The sequence below is a fragment of the Miniopterus schreibersii genome (assembly GCF_964146895.1).
Source record: "Miniopterus schreibersii genome assembly, chromosome: 1".
Classification (NCBI taxonomy): domain Eukaryota; kingdom Metazoa; phylum Chordata; class Mammalia; order Chiroptera; family Miniopteridae; genus Miniopterus; species Miniopterus schreibersii.
Genome location: NC_138101.1, coordinates 30,708,802 through 30,735,068, shown reverse-complemented (window position 1 = coordinate 30,735,068; position 26,267 = coordinate 30,708,802). Strand labels below are relative to the sequence as shown.

Below are 26,267 nucleotides of genomic sequence, written 5' to 3'. Positions count from 1 at the left end.
ATAATAAAGAACAAAAAATGAGGAAGGCTTCCTTTATGCCAGCCCAGCTGGGTAGCCAAGAAGTAAGAGCAGCAAATTCCTTAGTAAAGAAGACTTCCCTTTGTTTAACATGGGAAAGAGTATCTTGGACTTTCTGTAACTTATGCTCTATGAGTTCAGAGTTATCAGTTAGATTAATATTACCCTTAAAATCTTCACACCCTGGATTGTGTCTGAGTAATAAGTGATCAAAAGCAGCTTGATTTTCTAGGATGGCTTCTCTTACTTGCCCTAGTTCCTGACCTATAGCTGCTATAGCTTGGGAGGTAGAATTTAGAGCTTTTACCATAGCACAGACCAAATTAGTTACTTCAGCATTTGATAATCCTACCGTCACTGGGGTGACAAATACAGCCATAGAGATATATTCAGTCTGGCTAAACAGATGGACTTCACCATTGCAGTTTTCATCTCGAATGAGCTCAGGGCGCACTCACTGAGGATGAGGCTTCTGTGGCAATATTACAAGTCAATCGTCCAATTGTGCAACGGCCTCCAGCACTATTCATAGGTACATAAGAAAATGCTTTTAAACCACAGAGCAGGAACCAGCCAGAGGGAAGGCGAACATGCCCATATAGAAGAATTTTCTTTTGAACAGTTAAGTTGCTGCTGATTCTTCAAAGACAAAGAGTTTCCTGGACATCCTGTAAAGTATGCACATTCTCTTATGGAAACACACACACACACACACACACACTACTTTAATAGAAAACATAGTACGATCCCTTTCAACAACAGGGCAATTGGTAGCATCTGGTTCCAATGCAGATGAGTCTCCTGGCATAGTTTTGGATCTCAACCTTTCCTGAGGCCTAGATATTATCTCTACTGAGGAAAGGTCAGGGAGTCCAAACCACATGACCAGTGATATGCTAAGATACGCCATCCTGGTGGGGAGGTCCCACCCTACCCTGCAATTGTTCCTTGCTAGGCACCTGGGGCTTTCCACCCTGACGACCTTCTGTACCTGGCCCTTTGTCCTTGCTGTGCTCATGTCTGACTGCCTACTACATCCCCCTCAAGGATCTTGGCTCTGCATTATTTCAGAGAAGAGGGGCTTAGAGTCTCTTGTAGCTACTTCCTGCTGAAAGGGGGTGACGTTTTCCTTCAGAGCCTTGCTCTCTGTGAGAGGGACAGTGAGGCCTGGGCACAAAAGGAGGTGCCGGTGGTACCTAGAGGTGGTTTTCCCTGAGTATGAGTAGGGCTTGTAACCTGGTGGAGACAAACTGTTATAAATTTTAGTATTATTGGGGCAAAGCTAGAACAACAAGAACTATGACAAATGGTCTGGTGGAAGGAAAATCAAAATGAAACAAAAATTCAGTTTTAATATTTCCCTATTGAAACAATTTTTCCCCCTAAAATCACTCTCATTTTATTAAAGAGCAGAATTAAGACCAATCTCTTTACTGTATTACTCAGTTTCAATTTGGCCTGATTGTTTGTATGAACCCAATAAGAATAGCACTTGACCATATAGGCTTTTTAAAATGTGCTTTGCTGGAATCTCATGATTGAGCTTTAATTATTCCCTCAAGGCAAAGAAGCCAAGCTACCTAGTTGCCATCAGGTTTTGCCTGCAATACCTATAGACTTGGGTGAATTCTTCAAGTTTTTGAGGTCCCCCAAGTGTCCTGAGGTTCTTTCCTTGCCATCTCCCAGGAAAGCAACCTTCTTCCCTTACCTGGAAAGACTGCCATGAACCATATGACCAATCAAGGTGTACCAGGCTTACTCCAAGGTGCTCTTATTGGCTTCAGAGTCAGCCTTCATTTTCTTGAGGCTTTCTGGTGACATCCAGAGATTTTAAAGCCAGTTATTATTTCCCAAGGCATTTTCTTGGCAAATTTTGTAACTCCCAAACCTCAAGTGGCCTTAAAGTGAAAATACCTTTTTTCCCTTCTTTACAGAGTGGTTGTGCCCCCCACCCCCCACCTGAGGGCATTCCCACACCTCTGACCCTTCTGGGAGAAAACTTATGGGGTTTAAAAAGATTTCCCATATTTTTTCTTTCTGAGTAGAATATAATACTATACAATCTTGTACATAAGAAGAGATTGTATCCTATTTTAAAACAAACAAAACAACTCCTGAAGTAAATGAGTACTCTCAAAAGGAGGGACTGGGACAGTAGCCTTAGCATCTTTATCTCACACTAACCCAGCACAGCAGAAGACCTTTCATCTAAGCTGCGGCGCAAAGCCCAAACAGCAGACAGGATTCCCAGTGAACACTAACAACATAGAGCAAACCAAGTCCCTAAAAAGACAAAAGCAAGCAAAGAACATCTACAACCAAAGTCACATTGCGGACAGACAGACAAAACTCAAACTAGTTAAGCATTTCAGGCCGCTGATGCCTTGAGAGCAGAGCGGCAAGTTCCTGCAATCCCCTCCTCCTCCCTGGGTTCAGCTGGGGACTCCAGCAATGTGGAATATGCTCCCATCTTTAAACAAATTTTAAGCAAGATTATAGGCAAGGTTACACAAGACAAAAACTACCCTAATATATAATATTTACAAATGCTCACGACAGACAGCATACAACAGACAACCACTTGTGGCCTACCGTGCACAGCCAGACAGAACACCAGACCCAGTACCCTGCACCACACAGGGCTATGTCTAGACCCTAAGCTGATCAGGCTTGGGTACAGAGACCAGGCAAGGACCAAGAGAGGCTGCTTGCAACCAGGAGCTGGCCAAGCTCACCCCAGACGGGACTACAGACAGATACCCTTCCTTACAGGGCACAGAAGCGTTAAGTCAACCAGAATGTGGCCCAGCGGGCTGCCAGGTGGGGTTGCCAGTGCATTTCCCATGCTTTTCAAGTTATACAGCACCCACAAACAACAGAAACAGAAGGTACCTTAAATATGCCACTCCTCGCTTACAATGCCCGGGATTTACAGATCAGATTGGAACAGGCACGTAAACAGAACGCCGATTCAACCAACAGCGAAGGCGACTGGGAAAGCTCGTAAGCTCGTAAGCGCTGAAGGAAAGTCCCCGAGTTAAAACTTGGCAGCTGCTATGGAGTTTCTACAGGTGCTTGCACGAAGTCTCCCAAGTCCAGCAACCACCCCGAGTCCTTTGGCAGTCCCCGAAGGGGCTTACCTTAGGGCTCAGGGGAGGGTCCCGGCATAGTTCCCAAAATACGGGAAACCCCGGTGGGGTTTGGGCTGCTTGTCACTGTATCCAATTCAACAGAGGCAGGGGTGAATCATATAAGGCATTTATTGACAGGGAGCAAGACGACAGGGAGCATACGAGCATCCAAAACCTGTCTTAAGAAGTGGCCTGAGGGATCGGGTTATATGGGGCAAACTGAGGCTGGGAATGGAATGCAGCTACGTGCAGTCCTGGAAGTCAATCTTCTGATCTTGGTCGCCTGGCGATGTCTTGATAAGGTGATAACTTGACTTATTGTTAGGTCAGCCCAGCCTTGCATCTTGGTCTCGGACATGCAGGACATGCACCTTCGTCTCGATAAGGTGATATCTTAACCCATTCACAGCTGGACCACCTCCTTAATTGCTTCAGTCAGGGATCAAGGGGAGTGCAGGGTGCAAAGGCCTAGGACAAAGAAGCCTAAGGAAAAAACCTTAAATCCCTGCTTACATAAGGATATGTGTTCTACAATTTTATAAGTAATATAATTATATTTCAGATTAATTCAGGTGCTCAGTCTTTGGAAATTATAAGTGCCCATCAGTACTTTTCCTTGTTAACATAAGAAATCATTCAGACCTGTGAAGAATTTTTGTGAGTTTGAGCCAAACTGTGGACAATCGCAGGGAAGCCAAAACCTCAACAGATTGAGATAAAGCTCCAGAGAATGGCAGTCTTGCGCTTTGTTTTATACATTACAAACGAGGAGACGGACGTGGGTCACCTTGGTGATAGATTAGGGAGGCAGAGAAAGCAAAGCACAGGAACCTCTGGGGTTGGATAAAAAGTAAAATGATGGACACACTTCTTTTACTTAGGTGGGTGCAGGATAGTTAACAGTGAACAATTAATAACAATGAGGGGATTTGTGGTCTCTGCAGAGCGTTGCCTGTGCTTTGATGGGCCAAAAAAAGGAAAATTACTTTGACATTCCAATGATGTATTATTGTAGATGCAAAAAGACAATCAACAGACTTAGTTAAGGTAAAAATTTACCTTTGCCAGGGAAGATACCAGCGTAGGACATGACTACATACCATAAACTGTTTTCGTTAAAAGGTTTCCATTTCAGACCATCCTTTGTGGCTGTTGAGGTCTCTGCGTTTCGGCCACCGTGCAGGCCTGCTGAGCCTGTGGGGCGTAGCGTGCGCGCCCTCTTCCTCCACGTCCTGTACCTTCAGTCGTTTCTGGGGCTGGACTTTGGCTCATCGTTGCCAGGCATCTGCCATTCGCATCTCCCTTTTAACCGAATGGCAGGTTCACACTGCAGGATTCCATTTAAATCATGGAAGAATTCCATAGTTTTAGAGCTGTCTCCAGAGCTGAGAGCATATGTAACTGTTCTGTACTCGTGTTTGAGATTTTTGTCCTGTACCCGGCACTGTTGCCAATCTCTGTATACTCCTAGTGCTTGCAGCCTTTTAGCAATGTAAATAAATATTCCTTTATTTCTGTAGTCCATCAGGTTGTTTTCGTATATTTTTTTCTGCCCAGACACTTAGCAAAGCTTTAACCCCTTCCTCAGTCCAGTGCTTTCCTGCTCCACCCTCCATGTTAAAAGTGACCTGGAAATGATTCACTGTTTCTAGCCCTGGCTTTGTTTCATGGGAAACCAGATAGCTCATTTTCAATAAGCTCAAAGAGTCAACCCATCTAGTTTAACTGGTTCAAGCTGCCTGAGGGGAGTAACTTGAGAAACTGCCATAAGCAGGCTTTGTGATAAAAGAAGCCAGGACTTAAAATGATTCTAAACGGTATTCATTTCAGCTTTTAAGGAAAAATTATCCTTGAGACAAAAGAAAAAGAAAACTGTTTTTTAAAAAAATGTTTTTTATTGATTTCAGAGAGAGGGAGAGGGAGAGAGTTAGAAACATCAATGATAAGAGAGAATCATGGATCCACTGCCTCTCCTGCAAGCCCTGTGCTGGGGATTGAGCCCGAAACCCAGCCACGTTCCTTGACCAGTAATTTTCATTAGTTTCTCATTAAAAGTCAAGCAAAAAAGAAGAAACCTCTTGGTTCAGGGGTCAACACTCTACCGGTGAGCTACACTGGCTGGGTCCATTTTTTATTTTTTAAATACCATTTTGTTTAACAACTTCTTACACAATTTAATCTGTTTTACTAAATGATTATTGATTTTTTAAAAATTGATCTGGAAATGGTTGGCAGAGGTTCTTTCTGCCTTAAGGTTTATGGCTAACGTTATTTTTCTTCTGATGTGAATCTCTTGGTCTTCTAGCATCAACTTAAAGACCACTAAATAAAGAAATCCTAAGTCACAGATTATTCAGTCTGTTAGGGTATATTATATGATGCATATCTATTTTCAGCATAGTATTTAATGCATTGATAGTTTAATAAAGTAATTTCCATTTTACTTTATTTTTTTACTTTGCAAGACATTTATTTTATTTTTTAAATATATCTTTATTGATTTCAGAGAGAGGAAAGGAGAGGGAGAGATAGAAACATCAATGATGAGAGAGTCATTGATCGGCTGCCTTAAGCCCACAACCCGGGCATGTGCCCTGACCAGGAATTGAACCCGGATCACCTGGATCCTAGGTCAATGCTCAACTGCCGAGCCACGCCCGGCTGGGCTGCAAGACATTTAATGTTGTAGTTTTTCTTGTTATTTAAAATGCCTAAACTGCCCGGCTGGTGTGGCTTAGTGGTTGAGTGTCGAGCCATGTACCGGAGGTTGCTGGTTCCATTCCCTGTCAGGGCACAGGCCAGGGTTTCAGGCTCAATTCCCAGTAGGGCTTGTGCAGGAGGCAGCCAATCCATGCTTCCCTATCATTGATGTTTCTATCTCTCCCTCCCTTCTCCCTCTCCTTTTCTCTCTCTAAAAATCAATAAAAACATATTTTTAAAAAACGCCTAATATGTAATTTTGAAAAAGATTCTTTTTACTAAATAGATCAATGTATTAATGTATGCATAGAGATATAGTAGAGATTTACTTTGTATTTCTATGTTGATATATATTCTTTGGAATAAAATTTTGTTAATAAACATCTAGTATTTATATCTCTTGTTGAGAATTATTAAAAAGTGTTGAGCAATGGAGCTTTATTTTTTCATTTTGAGTTTGTACTCCACAGTGGTGCAGATCCTCTAAGCCTTGCTATGTGCTACCTCCAGACCAGCTTTTGGCTTTTATGTATCATCACCTAAAAATACTAACACAGGAAATGAGATACAGATTGCCTGATCAGCATAGGATTTTAAAAGCAACATTTTTTTCTGATAACAAAAGTGTTATTTGCTGGAGAAAGTTTGGGAAGTGCAGGAAAGCAAAATCAAAATTAATTAATTTTGCTTATAATTCCAGTACCACAACTAAGCATTTTACCTACTGTGTTATTTGGAGATTTTCATTTATATCTATATACTCATCTACACACTCACCTTAGTTAGAGGTCCCACAGGACAGAGGTTAGAAGCACAAGTTCTGGAGTCAGATTGTCTGTGTTCTAATCCTGGCTGTGCTTCCACTCTGTGTGTGGCATTGGGCAAGTTATTTAACTTCCTTTTCTTTAGTGTCCTCACCTATGAAATCGTAATGGTAATCATGGTACCTACTTCATAGGATGGCTGTGAAAGCCTAATAAGTTAGATCATTCATGTAAATGTTCAGGACAGTGCCTGGCATGTTAGTTAGAAGTCAGACAATATCATTCATCTCTTACTGCTAATCATTGTCATGAATAGAAGTGACTAGTACTAGTAGCATTTAATGTGCTGTCAGACTGAATTCATCAATTCTTTTATGAACAGGATGTTTCATAGTTTATTAATCTTATCAATGGGGTAAATTGAAGTTGATACTTTTTTATATTCACAGGGGTCAGGAGAGTGCTGGTATTGTCACCAGTGATGGGGATTCAGTACCAACATACAGAATACACAAGGTATATTTAAACATTAAAAAAGTCGATTATAAAGATAATAGTAGCTAGATGTTAACTAGTGTATGGGGGGTGGGAGAAGGAAATGTGAATAATTTGTACATAGAAGTTACTCTTTATATCACCCATTTCTATTTGTCAAATTAGGGTGCATTTTTTTTCCCAGTGATAGTTTGCTAGACTGACAGAAACAGGTCATGTATTTAAATACTTCAACATGCTTTGAATTTTTTTTTAAATTATTTTTTTAAAAATTATATATCTTTACTGATTTTAGAGAGGAAGGGAAAGGGAGAGAGAGATAGAAACAATGATGATGAGTGAGTCATCATTGATCGGCTGCTTCCTGCACGCCCCTAACCAGGAATCGAACCGTGATCTCCTGGATCCTAGGTTGATACTCAATGGCTGAGCCACACCCAGCTGGGCTGCTTTTAATTTTTTAAATGGAAATAATTTAGTTTATTATAGTTGACAAATTTTATTGCTTAATACACCTGTCCTTCAATGTTTTAACAAAAAGTATCTCATAAAACAAGCATTTCAACATTGTGAAGGTATTAAATGTCACTGAATGGTTATGGTTAGTTTATTATGTGAATTTCACCTAAATTTTTGTAATGCTTTACACTTCTTATTATTAGGTTATTTTTCTTTTTTAAGATTAGACTTCTGAAGCACAGAGAAATTAAGTGAACTGCATTGTTTAATTTGGGAGTGCCTGAACAGCAGCTTATTAAAGCCTCTACTCACTAGCCCACTAGTCTCTTTTTTTTCTAAGATGAGCTTTTACTTTGACTTTGCAAGGGAATGGGTCTTATAAATCATGTCTTTACTGAAGACAATTTGAAGAAATTATATACTTCAAATCTTGGAATTGGACACACAAGGTACGCCACTACAGGAAACTGTGAATTAGAAAACTGTCAGCCCTTTGTTGTTGAAACACTTCATGGGAAAATAGCTGTGGCACATAATGGCGAATTGGTCAATGCTGCTCGATTAAGGAAAAAGGTAAGTGGTTTTTCTCTTTAAATGCTTTTTCATGGTTGGGATAAATTAATGAAAAGAAGTTATTGAGGATCTTGGTAAAGGACATTTTCTAATTGTTGCCACCTGTTACCTAACTGCAAAGAACACCTATAATTACCTGGAGTAGTTGTTATAATTACAGATTCCAAGATATCAACCCAGAGTCTGTGGTGGGGGTGCTGAGCCTGCATTTAATAAGCTCCTTAGGTGATTCTGATGCAGTGCTTTAGAGACTTGGAAAATTTGATTTATGGTTGCTATCAGCAGCACAAATTAGGGTTTATGGACTCTTGCTATCACTTTAGCTTTGTCCCTATGTTAAAAGAAGAAAATGGAATATAAATTTGCAGATGATAAATGTAAGAAAAAGTGATTTGGAAACAGTTAAGGAAACAGCCTGAGAAAAGGGCAACGAGTTATATTCTATTTTGTTTATATTGTGGTTTTTGGAGCTGTTTTAATTGTGGCTATCCCTTCATCCATCATCCCTCCACCCTTTTGTGTAAGTACCTGGTATTTTTATATTTCTGGTAGCTGCTTCTTCATCTATTCTTGCCATTCATTAATTAATGCCAGGTTTCTTTAGATTCCAATAATCTTGATTTGGTAACCTCAGAAAGAAAAACCTTAGGTGGTAATTAATAATAGTTTACACACACACACTCTCTCACACACTCCATTATCTCCTTAGCATTCTAGAACCAGGCATTTCATATGGGATAAATAGTTATAGAAATAGAATGATAGTGAACTGGCAGGTGGAAAATATTTAGAACCCAAGTTTCTGTACCACTCTTCTATTTTCGGTTCTAGCTTAAGTTATTCCCCAGACCTTTGTCCTTCCTGCTCTGTTCTTAGCTCTGGCATTCAATATAACAATAATAATATGTATGCTTTTCTGTCCCTGAATTTTAAAAAATAATTTAAATTCAGATAATCAGAAAAGTATAAATATGAAATAAAATTAATTAAAAAAAAACTCACCACTTAGAGATAACCACTAAAAGTTGAATTCAATACCTACATCATTATTACTAGACATAACCCCTTAACCCAGATGCTGGACTTCATCTCTGCACATTCAGCTGCCTACCGAAAGTGTTCTGTATTGTCTTTTTTATTTTAAAAAATATATCTTTATTGATTTCAGAGAGAGGAAGGGAGAGGAAGAGAGATAGAAACATCAGTGATGAGAGTCATTGATCAGCTGCCTCCTGCACGCCCCCTACTGGGGATGAGCCCGAAACCCAGGCATGTGCCCTGACTGGGAATTGAACCACTGTCTCCTGGATCCTAGGTCGATGCTCAACCACTGAGCCACACCCGGCTGGGCATGTATTGTCTTTGTTTAAACTCAGCCTCTGCACGACAGTGGTGATGCCCTTGTCCTGGTCAGTCTTTCTCAGAACCTCGTAATCATCCAGAGTGTACTCAACCAATTTTTATTAAATCTTCTACACATAATTGTTCAATATAGTTGATCCCTTTCTTCTATTCTATCTGTGAAAATCAGTGAGCCAGCAAATCTGGCTTGAAAGTCCCCGCTATACTATGCCCCTCTTACGGGAATGTGTCCTATTTGTCAGAAGTGTCAGGGGCTAAGAAATTTAGAACCACATTCCCAAATCCTATGCCTTCCCAGCTCTCCCCTCCCCCTTGCAGCTCTACATTCCTTCAAATTCAGCTTTTCAAAAGCTTTTCTAAACACTTCCTAAATCACTGTTTTTCCTGCTTGAAAACCTTCAGAGACTTCCCACTGTGTCCAGCAACTGTTCTCTGTTGTTACATACACATACCATTAACAGAAGGGAGGATTTTCATAACCCATCATCCACACAGTGCCTTATCTCTTCCTGTTATGGTGGGCTATGGCTGAGGGGTGCAGTGGAGCTTCCTTTCTAATGATTATACTTTTTTGCCTTCTAAATAGCTTCTGCGCCATGGTATTGGTCTGTCAACAAGTTCTGATAGCGAAATGATTACCCAGTTACTGGCATATACCCCTCCTCAGGAACAAGATGACACCCCAGACTGGGTAGCAAGGTAATTCTAAATTTAAGCTCACTGCTCTGATAATGAGAGCTTTGCCTAGCATGTGTTTATAAATGAAATTATTCATTCAATTATTTAATTTTAGGATTAAAAACTTAATGAAGGAAGCGCCCACAGCATACTCTCTACTTATAATGCACAGAGATGTTATTTATGCAGTACGAGATCCTTATGGAAATCGTCCTCTATGCATTGGTCGTCTTATTCCTGTATCTGATATAAACAGTAAAGGTAATGAACTTCAGATATAATTTCATAATGTATTTCCAAGTCATTGTTCTGTTGGCACACCCTGAATCCTTAGGTATATAGGAAGCTTATGAGTAAGAAGTGGCTAGGTGAAAAACATACTTATTTTTAAAGTGCATTTCCTTGAGTATTTCTGAGGATGAGCCACTTTTAATATATTTAAGGGACATTCCTTAAATATATTATTTTTTCCTGTCTGAATTGTCTATTCGTATCCTTTGCACAGCTTTTTCATTTGTGTAGTATGATTTCACTTGACTGTATTTCTGACTCATCAGATGTCTTGTTTGGGCCATGAAATCGCAATGTTTGAAGGAATCTGGAGATTATGTGCCCTGACTGGGAATTAATTTAACCTGCAGCCTTTTGGTATGAGGGATGATGCTCCAACCAACTGAGCCACCTGGCCAGGGCCTGGGATCATTCATTTTTGTATTTGGCTCAAGTCAAATGAAGATCCATGTGCTCTTCAAGACTTAGAAATGGACATTCTATGGATTTTCTATTATTTATCTATTTGGTGTTTAATTGTCTTGAAATAGGTAACCTCTTCTAAAATTTCTTGAAAGCATTAACTGAATTGATTGTCCTGTGATTTACAGGGAAAAAATCTTTAGAAACAGAAGGATGGGTGGTGTCTTCAGAATCTTGTAGCTTTTTATCTATTGGTGCAAGGTAAGTTTTATCTTAGTATATTAGGTTTTTCCACATCAATAAAATTTTCACATGAAACTTCTTTTGATGTGTCCTAGAAGACATATTTATAAATGCAGGGGTTTTTGTACATGGTGCTCAGCAGTTAACTGACTTTAATGTTCCCATAATACCTTCTAATTCTGAAACTAGAATCTTGCTTTCAAAATGCCATGAGACGTATTTCAGAAAGGAAGAACTCTCAAGAAATTTAAGCCAGGATAAAAATGTTCTCTTTATAAAGCCTTTATTCTTTCAAAAATCAATAAAACTTAGGGCTTTTAAATTCTCTTTTAATTCTAAGTTTGAATTTAGTGGTAACAGATTTACAGAAATTACTGCTAGAGGAATATTGTTGATTTTTTAAGCCATTTCTAGACTTTATATTAAATTGAACCATTTTTTCTTTATTAGAGAAGGGACTCTGTGTGTACTGTATAATAGATATTATTATCAGCTTTAAGGACTAGTTTATTTAAAGTCTTTCTTTAACATTGTTTTCTAAGATATTACCGTGAAGTCTTGCCTGGAGAAATTGTGGAAATATCCAGACACAATGTTCAAACTCTTGATATTATACCAAGGTCTGAAGGAAACCCAATGGCTTTTTGTATCTTTGAATATGTTTATTTTGCTAGACCAGATAGTATATTTGAGGGTAAGTAAAATATCTTTATCAGTATAAATGTGGTATTTATCTCATTGCACAAAGGCATACACGTACTTGGCTCTTTGAAGGCACATAGTTGTACATTGTGGATATGACACAGAGCCTACAAGTCGTAAGATCACAATTTTTTCCTTTCATCTGACTCCTTTTAGGAGTAAGGATTATCATTTTCAGATAGATATGCATGAAGGTCACTTTTTAAAAAATAATGAATTCCCCAGTTTATGTATTTCCATTTTAGTGGTTTTGTATGTGTGGTTTTCTTTTTATACCAAATTTGTAGAGTTCTAACAAGCTAGTTTCTTAGAATAGTGATATTATGCTCTGTTATATTCTGCTACTTAAAAATAATCTATTTCTTTTTTCAAACATTCCAGACCAAATGGTTTACACAGTAAGATACCGGTGTGGTCAGCAGCTGGCAATTGAAGCACCTGTGGATGCAGATTTGGTTAGCACTGTTCCAGAATCTGCTACGCCTGCTGCTCTTGGTTACGCTGGAAAGGTATTTTCTCTTAGTTAATACTCAGTGAATTGTTCTAGCAGTAGAATTAGAAATCCTTGCATATAAAGAGAAACTTATTGCCCAGCTGGTGTGGCTCAGTTGTGTGAGCATCGTCCCATGCACCAAGAGGTCACCCGTTCTATTCTCAGTCAGGGCACTTGCGCTGCTTGCAGGCTCAATCCCCACTAGGGGGCATGCAGGAGGCAGCTGATCAATGATATTTCTCTCATAGATGTTTTATCTCTCCCTCTCCCTCTCTCTCTAAAATCAATAAAAACATTTTAAAATAATAAAATAAAAAGAGAAACTCATTAGTTTATTGTAAGTAAAAAGAAAATGTTGGTTCCTTCACACGTTACTTATTTTCCAGCCTTTTCATTCCATGGTACTATTTTAGTGGAGTCCACAAAAAGGTTCACCTGAAGACTATGAGAATGATTTTCATTTTAAAAAGATAACATCATGAATACATATAGACATTAGTGGTAATATTTACTTATTATTAAAGCCTACTTCTTAAAGTTCCCTCACAAGCCACTTATATATTTGTTTCTTACTGAGCATGGGTGATGATAAAGCCATTTAAATATGTTGGTTTTTCTGATAGTAATTTATTCTTTGACATTTCTTCACATGCTTAGTGTTCTTTTCCAATATAGAGAAATAATATTTAAGAGAGAAGCATTACAAATTCTAGCAAAATGAATTTGTTTTCCCACGAAGTATATTTTAATTGCAGTGATTTTTCTTTTTGTCTTTTCCCTTACATAGTGAAGGAAAATTGTGATCTCATAATGGAGTTCAGAATAACAACCACATTTAAAATGTTTATGTACATGTTAAAGGATGACCTAAGAAAACAGACCTAAAGTTTTATGTACATTGCTGCTCACTATTCTTTTATTTATTCTCAGTGTGGGCTTCCATATGTGGAGGTGCTATGTAAAAATCGGTATGTAGGAAGAACCTTCATTCAGCCAAACATGAGGCTAAGACAACTTGGTGTTGCAAAAAAATTTGGAGTATTGTCAGACAACTTTAAAGGCAAAAGAATTGTTCTTATAGATGATTCGATTGTGAGAGGCAATACTATCTCACCCATAATCAAATTGCTCAAAGAATCTGGTGCAAAAGAGGTAAGTAATATTAAACCATATCCAAAAGCACCAATAATTTACAGTGTGATACTGGCATAAAAATTGCAATTCAGGACAGCGAATGAACATGCATAGCTCAGTGTAATAAATTGACATTTTTCTAATTAAGGGTGTTTAGGAGTAACTGTAGCAATGTGGAAAACATATAATGACCATCCTTAAACTACATTCTAAAGTAATAGATTAAAAAAGCTCAATATAAAAGCTTAAAATTTTGAAAAATTAATTTAAAACTAGCAAAAGCCACACAATACAGTACTTTTTAAATTTTTATAGTATTGATTACTTTCCTTTTTTGAAGATGTAGAACCAACCCTAGTGTAATAAATTTGACACACTAGGTTAAATTTTTAAATCTCAAAGCTTATTCTAGTTCTAAATATTTCAGTAATTCATATTACAGAAGTGAGATACCGATTTAAAAATAAAATCTATTGTAGGAGAAAGTGGTATGGAAAGCAGTATCACGGTATATTTAGGAAGCTTCAAAGATTATGATTTTGCATCCTGTTTTATGACTGTGATTATGATTATGATAATCTGGAATTTTTTGAAAATTATATAATAAAAAGAGATATAAATTCAACATCTCTTACAGAAGTAAAAAAGAATGGACAAAAACAAAAGTAGGAATGGCTTATACATATATATCTACCAGTAGGAAATAATTTAGTAAATTGATCTGTATGATGAAATACGATGCAACCATTAAAAACTATAAGGCACACTGCATAACTTGGGAAAATCTTTGCCGTTATAAGATTGGTAAAATTGAATGTGGACACTGATTACAGCCATATATATGTACCTGACAAAAGGCAGAAAATAATAATAAGACAAAAAATGGCTCTTTGTAGAATAGGAAGGTTTTTGTTATATCCTGATATTTGGTTATTTTTCCTTTTTAAAAAAGTAAATTAAAAGGTAGGCAAAAGGGCCATTTAAGTGTTACGAGAAAAATGGAGGTGGTCCTAGGAAAATAAAGTCATTAAATGATGAGAAATAGAACAGAAGAAAGAAACGTACCGTTAATAGGTGACAGAAGGAAACAATGGGCAGCTCTGTGAAAGGAATCCTCCTTTATGGGTGGCTGACATTTGGAAGTTTTTGTCCAGGACACTTTTGAATCTAGAGCAGGGCTATTCAAGTAGGATTCTTTGTTAATGAATGGACTCTAAAAGTAGTTTGGGTTGAACCCTGGAGTTCTGTATGTATACCATATTATTTCCCAGGATTCTTTTTTGTCTAATATTCAATGAAAAAAATTTTGTAGTTCGCAACCCTGGCTGGGTAGTTCAGTTGGTTAGAGCATCATCCCGATGTGCCATGGTTGCGGGTTCCATCTCTGATCAGGGCACAACGAGTCAACCAATGAATGCATAAATTAGTGGAACAACAAAAGGCAATGTCTCTCTCTCTATAAAAATCACTAAACAAATTAAAAAAAAAAGAAATTTTGCAGTTTGCTTTATTTCCCATATGTTGTTATTAAATATTCTATAAGACAATTTTATGTTGTGTTTGTCAGTGAAAGATTTTTATGTAATTATTTTTACAGTGAATGCCAAAATAATGAATGTGTGAAATGATCTCTTTCCCAGGTACACATTCGAGTAGCTTCACCACCGATTAGATACCCATGTTTCATGGGTATAAACATACCAACAAAAGAAGAGCTTATTGCCAATAAACCAGAATTTGAACATCTTGCCGAATATCTAGGTAGGTATTAAAGTTTCTATAAACTTCGTATTTATTCATTTATTAACAGAAAACCCAAAGCTTATTGATCTTTACACTTTTAATAAAAAGGTGTTAAATACTGGTTAAAAGTAGAGGTTGAGTATGCTGAGGAGATACTGAACAGGATTCTGAATGGTGACAGTGCCTGGTGTGTGTATACACCACATACAGTGCTGTGTTGGAGGCTGGATCAAGGTGCGACGAGAGAAAATGGATGAAAGGATTTCCAGGTAGAGGAAACTGCATGCATATTAGTTAAAGCCTCCCAAAGGTCATATCCCAAGAAGAAATAAAAACAGTTTCACCACAGATTCTAGTAGAAACATTTGGATGTGGATACAAATAAAATGAAGAGCTTAGGTAGGCTTTTCTTTTTTTAAAAAATCCTGATCTGAGTACATTTTTCCCGTTGCTTTTTAGAGAGAGTGGACCGGGGGAGGGGGGCAGACACATCAATGTGAGAGAGTCACATCAATTGGTTGCCTCCCACACACCCCCAGTCAGGGCTCAGGATGGCGCCTACAACCAAGGTACATGCCCTTGGCCAGAACTGAACCCAGGACCCTGCAGTCAGAGGGCTGGCGCTCTTAACCACCAAGCCAAACCATCTAGGGCTATAGGCTCATCTTTAATACTGAGGTCAGGTGACTTGGAGATCTAGTTTATCCTGGATAAGACATCTGCCTTTTAAATTCAGGTGAGGTATAAACTATTTAAACAGCACATAGATGTTCCGCCCATGTGCCTTGGTACCTTCCTCCATCCACGCTTGTTTATGGCTGGTGCTTCTTTTGACTGCTCATGCCTGTGCCTTACCAGGTAAATGTTTTGAACGTCACCCAATTGGTATCATACTGTGAGCCCTCAGCCTGCTAGGGACATTTCTGTATTACCGTAATAACTCTATTATCATAATAACATCTGTATTATCACCAAAACTCTATAGTTAGGTGGTGTTTCCCTTATCTTAGAGATGAGAAAAGAGACTTAGGAAAAGTAAGTAACCTTAAGTGTAAATTTGAACCCAGGTCTTGACTTCAAGATCTATTTTCTTAATCATAAAAGTTATTCCTGAAGCCTTGTGAATCCATTCTAGACTTGAAGCCTCTACTGCTATTTTAAATGATGTTATCTCTTAAATTCCAACTTAAAATATAAAAAAATACAATAAAGGCCTCAAGTTTTCTTGATTTACCTCATTGCCTACACACACCTTTTTTAAGAGAGGCTAAAAGAAATTTTTATACTGGCTTAAGTTGTTTGTGTGTGTGTGTTTTAACTTTTTATTTTTTTGGAATGAGACCTGCAGCCATTTTTTTAAAGATTGATTTTGAGAGAGAGAGAGAAACATCGATTTGTTGTTCCACTTACTTATGCATTCATTGATGCCTGTATGTGCCCTGACCGGAGGTTGAACGGCAACCGTGGTGTATCGGGGCAGTGCTCTAATCACTTGAGCTACCCAGCCAGGGCCAGTTCTTTCTTTCCAAAAGAAGTCTCATGTCCTTTCTCTTTTCCCTCTTCCCCCTGTAGGAGCAAACAGTGTTGTATACCTGTCAGTAGAAGGACTGGTTTCATCTGTACAAGAAGGGACAATATTTAAAAAACAGAAAGTGAAAAAGCAAGATATTATGATTCAAGAAAATGGGAATGGCCTGGGATGCTTTGAAAAGAATGGTCATTGTACAGCTTGTCTCACTGGAAAATACCCTGTGGAACTGGATTGGTAGCTGGTAGGGGTATCTTAGATACAATGTTTCAAGATATAAAATTGGTCAAGAAGTTATAGTGGTTACACTTTATCCATTTAGTGTTACTCAGTTGGTACAGTGTAAATGCCACATGGTTATGTATAAGCTTTTGGAATTTTTTTTTCCTGAAAAAGGAACCAAAGTGCTATGCTCTCTTTATTAACCTAGATAAATATTTTGTGTTATCTAGGAACTTGGATAATCCTTTCAGTTTTATTTAGTAGTTTAGCACTTTGAGGCTATTCATTATGAGATCGTCAACAGTAATGTGTAGAGGATGGGTAAATTTTCTGTTTTAGAGGGGATTGCCAGGTACTATAACTTACCACAAATTCTTACAGAATTTTGTGGAATGTTTCTTGAGATTTACTAAAATTCATTATGGAATATTTTCATAATTGAACCTTGCTAGTTGCATATAATACAACATTGGTATTCTTTTTTTATACAAGCATCAGCTAGCTATTTTCACCTGAGAAGGTCAGAGAAGGCAGGTGGTAAGCAGCATTTGCCAGATCCATGCGTCACAGAGTTTCCAATCACATAAACTAGGATGGTGTGATACAAACAGGACAAGTTAAATATAACATTTCATGTGAATTTTGAATCTGTTATACCCCAAAGGTGTCAAGACTAGAGTTCTGATTGTAGTTATGGCGTTGGCTTCCTTGTCTAACTTGAGACAAATCTTTTTTTTAATACATTTTTGTGCCTCACTTTTCCCCACCCGTGCAATAGGATACTTACATTACTGAATAATTAATCGGAATGTGAATGTGTCATATTCTTGGTGGTTAGAGCCATCATTTCACACCTGTATTTTAAGATAGTGCGTGATTTTTATTTTTTGAAATGTTGGCTATTAGTCTGCAATTGAGATTTCATTCTGATGAAGGGAGATATGAAGTTTAGCAGTGCTTTGCCACCTGCCTTTGAGATGCCCTAAGGATTGTAAAAATATGTCTGTGGAAAAAGTTTTCCTGCATTTGACTGGAAAGTGTGATCCATACTACTTAGTGTCTTGATAGTATAAAGCCTAGCAAGTAACTAGTACATTTGAAGTAAAAAATAAATTTTTACATTCTAATAAACCTTTAATTCTTACTTGATCACTTGCAAGTATATATACACCTATATGTATGTACACATACATATCATTGCAATTAAATGATCAAGTAGAAAAACTGTAGGGACCAGTTTTATTAAAGGATCAAGGAGACAACTACTGTTTTGGAATTAGAATATCTATCCAATTCAGCTTACCACTTTTTTCTACTTAGTTTTATTGGGATTAATGAGTTTGATTTTTTTCTTCTTGTAACATGAGATTTAAAATTTTAAGACAACTTGCCCCCAATTCCTGTTTTTTGTAAGATTTTTAAAACATAAAAGTGTTTTGTTTCTGTGTTTTTGTTACCATAATTCAATGTATATAGTTTCCAAATCCATTTGGAAATTTAATATTTATTAGTAACTGAAATCTTTTGTCTACACATGGTAAATAGTTTCACATGTTATGATAGGCCAAGAAAAAATCCTGACAGCTCTTTAAGCCCAAGTACATCCAGGCAGCAGTGGGCCAGTAACCCTGTGGCAGTGAAACAAGCAAACTGCATTTAAATAAAGCCCTGGGACCATTTGAGTGTATGGCCTCTTGTCGTAAATGTATTTTTCCTAGTGGTGTGAAGGAGGCAAGATTTAGGGGTCAGTTTTGAACAGCCTTACTTACATTTGATTTTTAAAAACAAGAGACTCAGGGAAAGTACTAAACCAAAATCTCTCATTTGATTTGTGTGTTTCCCATAGTTTTTGTTTTTCTGGTTTTTGTTTTATTGAAATGCTTTTATGATGGAATATGGTACTGTGACAGTTTAGTAATTGTTCAAATTTCTTAATGTTTCTCCATCATGGCCTTTTATTTCACAAGTTTCTGAAGTCTGAATTACAATTTTTTACCAATTTAACCTGAAATGTTTAACTACTTTAAATTTATATGAGTATTGTAAACTTCAGAGATGAAAAATGTTTTTTCACAGGATCTATATTGTTGTGAACTGAACTAAGCCTACTTTTTTGTGACTTCATTGTTATGTGTTGGTGAAAAATATATGTAATTAAGTACGTTTAAATGTGTGTGTGCTTTTTTAAAAAAATAGTGACTTTCAGCCCTGGCCCAGTGGCTCAGCTTACTGAAGCATCGTCCTGTTCACAAAAACAGTTGTGGGTTTGATCCTCGGTCAGGGCACCACCTGCAGGAAGCAACCAACCGATTGATGTTTCTCTCTCCCCCTGATGTTTCTTTCTCTCTCCCCTTCCTCTCTCTCTAAAATCAATAAAAGCATATTGTTGGGTGAGGACTGGGAAAAAAAAAAGTCACTTTTAATGCATTATGGTGAATAGAGACAGTCATGTCACATCCAGGTTTCACACCTGGCACGAGCTAGTCAGATCTTAATTCTCTGATTCAGGCCTTTCAATTAATAGGCTATCTCTTAGGAATTGGAAACTGCCAGCTGAGTAGGAGGGACAAATAATTAGAAATGCAATGCTAAGTAAGCACTATGTTAGTGGCAGTTTCTATAGAACACTAATGGGAGTGGGAAGAGTGTCCCAGAAGAAGCTTACATTTCTAAAATGTATGTGTTGGGGGAGTTTGTGTTTTTTGTGTGTTTTTTTTAATCAAATAAATGTACATTACTGAGTGAAAGAAGCCAATCTGAGAAGGCTATATACTGTGTGATTCCAACTATATGATATGCTTGAAAAGGCAAAACTATGGAAACAATAAAAAGACCAGTGATTGTCAGGAGCCGGGGAGAGAGAGGGATCAATAGTCAGAGCACAGAATTTTTAGGACAGTGAAACTACAGTTGACCCTTGAGCAACATGAATTTGAACTGCACAGGTCTACTCACTCAGTTTGCCCTCCAATAAATAAAAGTATTTTCTCAATTTTTTCTCTCCAGCTTGCTTTATTACAAGAATACAGTATATAGTACATATAACATACAAAATGTGTTAATCGACTATCGGTAAGGCATCTGGTCAACAGTAGGCTATTAAAGTTTTGGGGGAATCCAAAGTTAATGCAGATTTTTGGTGAAGATTGTATGGCGGGTTGGCTCCCCTAAACCTGGTGTTCAAGGGTCAACTGTACTTTGTATGATACGATAATGGTGGATACGTGTCGTTATACATTTGTCCAAACCCATAGATTCTACAACACCAACAGTGAACCCTAATGTAAACTATAGACTTTGGGTGATAGTGATGTATCCTGTAGGTTCCAACGATGAACCACTACAGGTGATGTTGATAATGGGGAAAGCACTTCATATGAGGGGGCACAGGGTACATGGAAACTCAGTACCTTCCACTCAATTTTGCTGTGAACCTAAAATTACTCTGCAAAAATTTTCTATTTAAAAATGCAGATACCAGGGTCCCACCTTTAAAAAAAAAAATCATGTATATAAAAAATATAATACATGTATATATTTTAGAAATTAGAAAACAAAGAGAGGTCGCTGACCTTTCCAGTCCTTTCCATCCACATTTAAATATTACTTCTGTTTTAACCTGTATGTTTTAAATAATTATACTATTTCTTACTGAAAGAGACCTCTCTTTCTCCTGCCCTGGAATTTAGCAGTCTGCTTTAACAGATAGGCTTAAACCGTTCAATCATTTTCATGTTATTGCCTCTGAAAATCTTGCCCTAGAGCATCACTTGACTCTCCAATACTTTTTTTCTTTGTATTTTAAATACAGGCGTAACTCAGAGATATTGCAGGTTCGGTTTCAGACCACCACAATAAAGCAAATCATACACAATCTTTTTTGCTGGTGGAGGGTCTTGCCTTCAATTTGCAAAAAACAGAACACCTGTGAGGTGCAATAAAACGAAACACAATAAAGTGAGGTATGCCTGTAGAGCCTAGTCAACTCTAAGGAAAATTGTCATGTTTCTTAAAGAGGTCAAAATGAAAAGCCAGGCCTCAGAAAAAGCTGCATGCAGTATGCAGTGTAAATTTATGTTTGTGTGTGCAGAAATTCTTTTAGTAGCTGAGAAGTTGGATGGCAGGAGCCAATGCCTTTTGGAAAGTACTCACAGGATTTATCATAACACTGAACTCCCTGCACTGGGACAAAGTGGAAACTAACTGTACAAAGGAGACCCACATGGGCCCTTGAACTCTTCTTCAGCTGTTGAATTTGCTTCACTACTGACATACTAATGGGTATGTTAGACGTGATGGTTAGTTTTATGTGTCAACTTGGCTAGTTTATGGTGCCCAGTTGTTTCTTCAAACACCAGTCTAAATGTTGCAAAGGTACTTTTTGGATGTGATTAACATTTAAATTAGACTGAGTAAAGCAGATTATCCTTCATAATGTGGGTGGCCTCATCCAGTCAGTTAAAGGCCTTAAGAACAAAGATGGAGGTTTCCTGAAGAAGACAGAATTCTCAAAATTGCAACAGCGAAACCCTGCCAATTTCCAACCTGCTGGCGTGCCCTACAGATTTCAGACTAGCCAGCCACCACGATTGTGTGAGCCCATTTCTTAAAATCAATCTCTATATATATATACGTGTGTGTGTACACGTACACACACACACACATGTTCTATCGTTTCTATTTCTCTAGAGAACACTTATTAGGCTCACTCTCTTGCAAACAGCAGACCTCCCTCATCCCTCCATTCTTCCATTAGCCACCCACTATTTTTATCTCTGCCTTCAACTGGGCAGCAGAGTACTGTTAGAGTAAATCACACAACACACCATTATCCCAACTGTGATGCGTTCTACAAAGCATAACAGACCTAGCCTTGTCTTGGGGATAGTGTGATACTGTGATTCATAATAAATATTTATTCAGTCTTTGTTCCATTTCTGACACAGAGATCCTAAAACACTTGGAATTTCCTAAGTCATAACAAACCCTTGAGTTTACCTCAATGAAGTGACTTGTGGAAAACACCTAAGGATGGGGGCTGGGTGCCAGGGGAACCAACCATGTGATTAGAGGACTGGAACTTTCAGTCCCAGTGCCTTCCTCTCCCCAGAGGGCTGAGGGTCTGGAGCTAATGGCCAACAATTTAATTAATTATGCTTATGTAATAAAGCCTCCATAAAAACCCAGGACAGGGTTTGGAGAGCTTCCGGGCTGGTGACAAGACGACTCAGGGAGAATGGTGCACTGAGCGTGGAAACTCCATGCCCCCTTCCCCCATACCTTGCCTCACACATCTCTTCCACCTTGCTGTTTCTGAGTTAATTGTTTGGGAGTATTGGGGGGGGGAGGGGGCGACCCACACATTGAAGGTAAGAGCAAGGGTTTTCAAAATTATTTTCGAAATAATTTCAATTTTTGAAAGAAACAGCAACATTGATAACTGAGATGAGCAGGGAATTAAATAGGTGAAGAGAAGCAGCAAAATTACAATGTACCAATAAATGTGTAAACGATCAGCAAGGTACTGTGGTAGGCATTTTATACTTCCCAGGAACTGGAAAAATGTTCCAAAGAAGAGTAAGAAGAGTTAGGGAAACAGGTGCAGAAGACCTGAGTTCCTCCTTCCAAGGTACTTCCTAGTTGGTATGAGAAGTCAAACTTAGAAATAATGTAGCCGTTACAGATTCCATGAGAAGTGTAAGTCACTTGGAGGGGTCTAGGCTTGTACCCTACTTAAAAGCTAATAAACTAGTCTGTTACGGTTTTGTGGCAGTAGTCATGAAATTCCTGGATCTTTTATTTTTTAAGAAGTTTCGTTAAAGAAGTAGCCAGAGGTTCATGATTGCATCAGTTCCCAAGCCACCCAAATCCCACTGGGGTGATGGATGTCTGTACATGCAGTGGGTTGCATTACAGGAAAAGAATACTGTTTGGAGAATTCACTACTTTTATAGTAAGTGGAAGCAAGCCTGCTGCTTGGGAATGACACTACTTCAGCTCTGATGATTGATCACCCCAAATAACCCTCCAAAATTACTTGGATAAAGAGCAGTCAGTACCTTGCGTTCTTGGCATACCCAGCAAGAATTTGCAGGCACACTCCTGGACCATGGCAGACTGTCCCTCCCAACAGTTTGATAGGTTCATGGGACGGAGGCTGGAGGAGGCTGGGTGAATCTTAGGCAAGGCTTGAAGAAAGAACTGGGGGGTGACGTGTAAGCTGTGTTTTCTGAGGAGGAGGAAATCATCTATCAGGCCTGGGGGGACAGAAGGTATTTCAGCCTGAGACCCAGCCACAGCACAGGTGTGGAAACTTGATAGGGGGGTTGGCGTGCTCAGAAGACTTCCTACAGTCTCATTATAGCTGCAGCTGGTGTGGTTAATGTGGAGCATGGGGGTTGGAGAGCTGGGATCCGCTGAGATCAGGCTAGAAAGATAATGAACTATTTTGTTTACCTTGCTAAAGAGTCTGAATGTCATGCAGGCAATGAGGGCCCACTGAAGCTTCTTAAGCAGAGAATGCTGGTCTATGTTTTAGAATAGTCACTCTAGATTACCAGGTAGTATCTTCAACAGTCTTCTACATATTCAGACACCCTGAAAAATGACAATGAAGGGATTTTTAGAGTTATAAACCCTTAAGGGTAGACAGAAAGGTAACAAAATTCTGGAATCAAAAGCAAAGGGCTCAGCTGATTTGGAAAAGCTAAATTCTAAACCAGCAGTGATCAAACCCAGTAAGCAATCCTATTTACATCACAGAACCCCTAAAAAACGCAGAAACGGCTTCTGGAAGTAGGGTTGAAGGAGGGTAACTAAGAGGACAGATCCTTACACCACTACCCATCACCCTCACAGCCTAATTCTGGATGCCATGTTGTTCAGGAGAGGGTAAAACAGGACCTTTGTATTGTAGGACAATAAGCACAATAGGAGAATTAAGTGAAAAATTTTATACTTAATTCTGAGACTCTCTCCACCTACAGTCCTTTTCTCATTTGATTATCAAACTTGCCTCATGGGCGCTAGCCAGTTTGGCTCAGTGGTTAGAGTGTTGGCCTTCAGACTGAAGGGCCCCAGGTTTGATTCCAGCCAAGGGCATGTATCTCCGTTGCAGGCTGGATCCCCGGCCCTGGTTGGGGCACATGTGGGAGGCAGCCAATGTCTCTCTCTCACATCCACGTGTGTGTCCCTCTATCTCCCCCTTCCACTCTTGAAAAAAAGAAATAGAAAAAATATTCTTTGGTGAAGATTGAAAAAAAACCACAACTTGTCTCATGGACTCAGAGCTTCCAATCAGCTTTTAAATGGCCTTTTTAAAATGCGATTTTTTTTTTTTTTTAAATATGTCTCCATTGATTTCAGAGAGAGGAAAGGAGAGGAAGAGAGAGAGAGAGAAACATCAACGATGAGAGAGTCATGGATCAGCCGCCTCCTGCACGCCCCCGACTGGGGGGATCGAGCCCACAACCCGAGCATGGGCCCCGACCGGAATCGAACCACGATTGCCTGGATCCCAGACCGATGCTCAACCGCTGAGGCACGCTGGAGGGAAAAGGAATCTGTAGTTCTGATGTAGCCAGCACGGCACTGGTCTAGAGACTGAGGACTGGAGACATAGGGTTTAACTGGATAGAAGAAAGTGAAAAAGGGGTGGGAAACTTAGGTTTCTTTACCAGCTAGCTAAGTGGATGAGGGTCTTGTCAACCGATGGTCATTAGCACCAATTCTATGCGAACAGGAATACCTAATTTGGGGTGGGGCGAAGGAAACTATTCAGTGCAACCAGTGATACAGCATGGCTGTGAAAAAGCACAGCAATGCATCTCTGGGGCCAGAGAGTAAAACAGAGGGCCTTTCCATTGGAGGACAATAAGCACAACAGGAGAATTAAGTGAAAAATTTTAAACTTACTTCCGAGACACTCCACCTACGTCCTTTATTTGTTTGAGAAAAGCAGCACTACAGCTCCAGCTAGGGAAACCCAGTCTTCAGACTTCCATGGAAAGTGCGCTCCCTGAGCCAACAGGGGAGGGTGCTTATATAGACAGAAGCCCCACCCCTGACCCCTGATTGGCTCATACTCACGCAAATGAGGACTCTGAATCCTCACAGTTTGATTGGTCCAAAGGCACTGTCCTGATTGGTCAGAATAGAACCACTCTGATTGGTCAGAATTGTGCAACCCGAGCAGATGGGGAAACCCTCGGTCCTATTTGTCAAAATAGGACTCTAGGCACTCCTTTATAAGGGTTGGCTCAGCCTGTGGAAACAGGGTGCCCCCGGGCAGTTTAGGAGGAAGGCAGGCGGTCCAAGGCAGAGGGTTCTCCCTGAAGTGCAGTTTGTGTGACATGTGCTTGTGCAGAAATGGCTTAGGCTCTGCTTTTTTTTCTTTGAAGCCCAGTTAGCCACCAGGAGCCCTTCTTAGTCCTCAGGGTTCACAGTATTCAGTCCCAAATATAGAAACAAAGATAAGTTACACTAGGGACCCTCCTGCCCCCTCCCGAAAAAAGACGTGATAGTTTAAGTGACTTGCAGTATATTCTGCAGAAGGTCTCACGGGCAGGTGGAGATCTCTCTTGGATTGCTGCTCCAGTTTCTCGCCAGCAACACGTCGGACACCAGAACATCCTATGCGGTTTTTCATGTATAGTTGGCCATGCTGGACGTTTTTGTCCGTCTTCCCCTCCGCCAAAACAAAAAACCCCGCATTATTATTTCCTCTCTGCTACCTCACAGTAGTTTCAAAATAGCACCGTAATTGCCCTTGACACTTGTAGTACTTTACGTGTCTCAAACTATAATTACTCTCTTGAAAACATTTAGATGTATAGCTTATGTAACTCCCCCTCAAATCTTTTTCTTCAGAGCTCCTGTTGAAAGCTTTTCTTAGTTCCCGTTTAAATCCGTCTCCTAAGTAGAGCGTCAGCCTGATTATGACAGGGAATTCATTTGCAGGTTTCATCGCTGCCGTCCAGAGCAGGGTCTCAGGAAATGCGGGTGAGTGACATCCACGCGCTCTCACGTTTCACCGTGATTTCTTTTTCTTCACATCAACCCTACGACAGAGCTTTACCTCCGCCTTACGCACGTGGACGCCGCCGACCAGAATTCAGGGGTCTTGCCCAGAGCTTCCCGGCAGGTGTGAAAGGTGCAGCTCCAGGCCGGTCAGGCCCAGAGTCCTCGCAGACCCTGCCCCAAACCCAGCACGACCCCACCGGGTGTCTGAGCCGAGAGACCTCGGCGAAGACGCCGCCAGCTCTGCCACCAGGTTGGCTCCGACGCCTCGGGGAGGGGCCGGGCGGCGCGCCGCCGTCAGCCCCGTCGCT

At 39.4% G+C, this 26,267-nt stretch overlaps 1 protein-coding gene and 1 long non-coding RNA gene across 5 annotated transcripts in view; one reads left to right on the top strand and one right to left on the bottom strand.

Moving 5' to 3' along the window:
* The window catches only part of PPAT (phosphoribosyl pyrophosphate amidotransferase), a 33,528-nt gene extending 14,672 nt beyond the window's left edge, over window positions 1–18,856 (top strand). For 2 of the 4 annotated variants that reach the window (XM_081162903.1, XM_081162904.1), the window contains 10 exons: window positions 7,063–7,129; window positions 7,934–8,140; window positions 10,089–10,201; window positions 10,296–10,441; window positions 11,062–11,134; window positions 11,659–11,810; window positions 12,200–12,327; window positions 13,242–13,463; window positions 15,086–15,206; window positions 16,761–18,856. In XM_081162903.1, coding sequence (XP_081019029.1) covers window positions 7,063–7,129; window positions 7,934–8,140; window positions 10,089–10,201; window positions 10,296–10,441; window positions 11,062–11,134; window positions 11,659–11,810; window positions 12,200–12,327; window positions 13,242–13,463; window positions 15,086–15,206; window positions 16,761–16,957 — 1,426 coding nt within the window. In that variant the 3' untranslated portion in view covers window positions 16,958–18,856. The remainder of the gene's footprint in view (window positions 1–7,062; window positions 7,130–7,933; window positions 8,141–10,088; window positions 10,202–10,295; window positions 10,442–11,061; window positions 11,135–11,658; window positions 11,811–12,199; window positions 12,328–13,241; window positions 13,464–15,085; window positions 15,207–16,760) is intronic. The other 2 variants (XM_081162906.1, XM_081162905.1) reach the window with 2 other exon arrangements.
* On the bottom strand, window positions 15,215–26,255 carry LOC308569273. Its single transcript, XR_014000591.1, has 3 exons — window positions 24,853–26,255; window positions 23,395–23,535; window positions 15,215–16,754 (listed from the first exon to the last, which is right to left on the bottom strand). It is a non-coding gene; the product is annotated as an uncharacterized lncRNA (long non-coding RNA).
* Between the last annotated feature and the right edge of the window lie 12 nt (window positions 26,256–26,267).